Source organism: Ziziphus jujuba, chromosome 1, assembly GCF_031755915.1.
Source record: "Ziziphus jujuba cultivar Dongzao chromosome 1, ASM3175591v1".
Lineage (NCBI taxonomy): Eukaryota > Viridiplantae > Streptophyta > Magnoliopsida > Rosales > Rhamnaceae > Ziziphus > Ziziphus jujuba.
The window spans coordinates 38,973,552-38,976,573 of NC_083379.1; the positions used below are offsets into that span (position 1 = coordinate 38,973,552).

General features: G+C 35.9%; 1 protein-coding gene across 1 annotated transcript; it reads right to left on the reverse strand.

Moving 5' to 3' along the window:
• Nucleotides 1-696: 696 nt before the first annotated feature.
• LOC107432826 (small ubiquitin-related modifier 1) lies at nucleotides 697-1,751 on the reverse strand. The gene is made up of 2 exons (XM_016044030.4): nucleotides 1,571-1,751; nucleotides 697-1,305 (listed from the first exon to the last, which is right to left on the reverse strand). Exons 1-2 carry the CDS (start codon nucleotides 1,649-1,651, stop codon nucleotides 1,069-1,071), a joined length of 318 nt encoding a protein of 105 aa, XP_015899516.3. The 5' UTR covers nucleotides 1,652-1,751; the 3' UTR covers nucleotides 697-1,068.
• Between the last annotated feature and the right edge of the window lie 1,271 nt (nucleotides 1,752-3,022).

Here is a 3,022-nt window from a genome sequence, read left to right on the forward strand (position 1 = left end):
ACTCAATGAACCGCATTACCAGACATATTACATCCCAACAACTTAAAATCGTTTTTCTGGTTGAAGATATCATGTCAAAATTTATACAAGGATTTCATTGAAAATTTTTCTTTTGCAGTTGAGCTGCCAACTGAATAGTAAGCATTTGCTTTTATAAGAGCTCGGCAAAGCTTAAAACCTCTCTCCTCTCTCCTTTGGGCACAGAATCACATCCATTTTCCATTCAAACCAGACTAAACAAATGCATCAAAGTTCTATTTCCATAAACCACATTTGAACAATCGGAGGAAAGAAATACATATCTTTTATTTCTTAGAAATTTTCATTTTCGGAAACATGTATAAATTTAATTGAACAAAGTTCAATCGACAGAGAATCACTTTTGTTTTCCATTCTTATCAATCTAGACCTAAACCGTAGGGTCAAAGTTCTATATCGCTAAACCATATTTGAACAAACGGAGGGAAGCGACACATATCTTTTATCACTAAGAAATTTTCATTTTTGGAAACATGTATATAAATTCAAGTGGATGACCAGCTTCGAGCGCTTAAAAATTTCCCATCCCATTGACGAAATTTCTTTCCAAGAAGTTATGTGGTTTCTCGAGTTAAAACCACCCATCAGCTTTGATCTTTCCAAGAAAGCCATCCAAAATCATTCAGAGCAATGAGAAGAACAAGCACAACACACTGGTTTGGATAACAATATAGTAAAAATGCAGATAATAAGTCATATACCATCTTCCCCTAAATATTTCAAATACAACTCTACTGCCATAAACGATTCAAAGTAAAACATTAAAGGTTTTTAGCTTTACTGATAGAAACAGAGCTAAACTACGTACGACCATGATCAAAAGATAAGCAAGTAGATGACCACGAACACAATCCATGCAAATACATAAATCCTAAGATATTAACATAAGCAAGAACTAGGATTTAAGTTCATACTACTTCAACAAACCGTAGATTTTAAGTAAAATTCCCCCCCAAAAGCTTAAGCTTTCTATCCCTTCAATGGAATAGAAAGTAAAATTCCCCCCAAAAGCTTATAAACTGGACCTTTCTATCCTTCAATGGAATAGAAAGCCGGAACAGAGCCTCCAGTTTGATGCAGCATTGCATCGATTTCATCTCCATCTTCCATCTCCAACTCATCAGGGGTTTGCTCAGCTCTCAGACGACGCCCATCAAACAAGAAGGCAATCGAGTTGAATTCCACTGATTGCCTATCACAGTAAGCATTCATAAGCTTCTTCAGCTGTGTACTTCTCTTAATCCTGAAAAACACTTCGTTCCCATCCTACAAAATCAAAAGCACCAAAAAAAAAATAATAATAATAATTAAAAAAAAAAAAATAGAATCTCAAACCCTTAAATTTTTTCTTGCAAACTTTGATGATAAAATTATCTAACTAATCCCCAAATTGAAATTTTTCGAAATACCCAAAAATTGCACACGAAAAGGTCTGGCAGATCACTAATTTTTCTAAACCCTAACCCTAACCTATTTTCGAAAATAAAAGCCAAAGTAACAGAGAGAGAAGGCGAAAGAGAAAGAGTTGTACCTGACCCTTGACTTTGAGGTTGATGTGGGCGGCCTGATCGCTAGGCTTCTTATCCTCCTCCTGGTTCGTCACGCCCGACATTTTTCTTGTTCCGATACGTTTCAGATGAGATTTTCTGTCTCCGATGTGATGCTCGATAACTCACAAAGTCCACCTACAATTTCTCAGACTTCAAAATCCTTCTCTCTCTTATCTCCTTTTATAGCGACTCTCTTTTTTACTTTTCCAAAACGAGGAACAGGTGTGCGCAAATTGGACGGCTGAAATTTGATCGGGCCGGACGAAACGACAACGACGTCGAATGATCTGACTTGCATGATTTGGGTTAGGCCGCTTTATCCATCGAAATCTGTACCTTTTCTTTGGGTCTATCATTTTCATATTCTTGGGCCATCAGAGGCCCAATTGTTAATTTAGACTCTGTTTACATTGGGCCCAAAAACAAAATTTTAAGGCTCGGACCAAACCATGGCCTATATACCTTCTTTGTACTTTCAAACACTTCCATTATTTTTTTATTATTTTCCCAAAAATCATCATTGTCACACCACCATAGATGTTTGCGGTTGTCAAAAGCGATTTTGATTGGTTTTTCTTTTTCCTACTAAAAAATTGTATAAAAAACAAGGAAGGACATATGCAGTGCGTCACTTAGACGGCTAGAGAAACTAATACAGACAAATGGGGACAATAATGACACTATCAACCTCTCGAGTCGCCAATTAAGTAATCCACTATAGATGGATTCATGGATTTCTTCTGTACACATTGAAATATTGTATCCATGCAAAGGAAAATTAATGTAAGGGGAAAAAAAAAAAAAACAAAAGGACAAAAAGAAATAATAGAGAAAATGTGCATAAATCTGAACAAAATTATTATAATTCTTAGTGGGGAAGGTAAAGAAAACGCACAACGAAATTTCCTGCTAAGACTAAGTGGTAGCTTCCCAAGGCAGCTAGGTGTACCAAATTGCTAATCAATGACACATAATTAAAAAAAATTTGCAGGCTAGAAATCACAATTCATAGGCACGTGCAATGCCGACCTTAAGTAACAAAACCCACTAGCACTGGTACCAAATAGTCTATGTTTTTGGTGAAAAAACACTATGCCGACCTCTTCATTCTTGTTCAGATCTTCATTGCTCTCGTAATGAATGTACCATAAAAAAGCGTAATATGTTGGGACGATTAAACAGACCCACCTGCTTCTTTACTCAAAGGCATACCCACCTGCAACCAACCCATTTATTTTTTCCCTTTTTTTTTTTTTTTTTTTTGTCTTTTTTCTTCTTGAAAGTTGATGCCGTTTTATTAGTTTATAATATTCAGGATTTCTTATCCAAGGCACACATTTTAGAAAATATAAGTCAAAATAGGGCCAGATATTGGATATGCCTTCATGAATAAGTCTTTGTTGCTGGATTGCTTTCCTACTTCATTTCCCCCA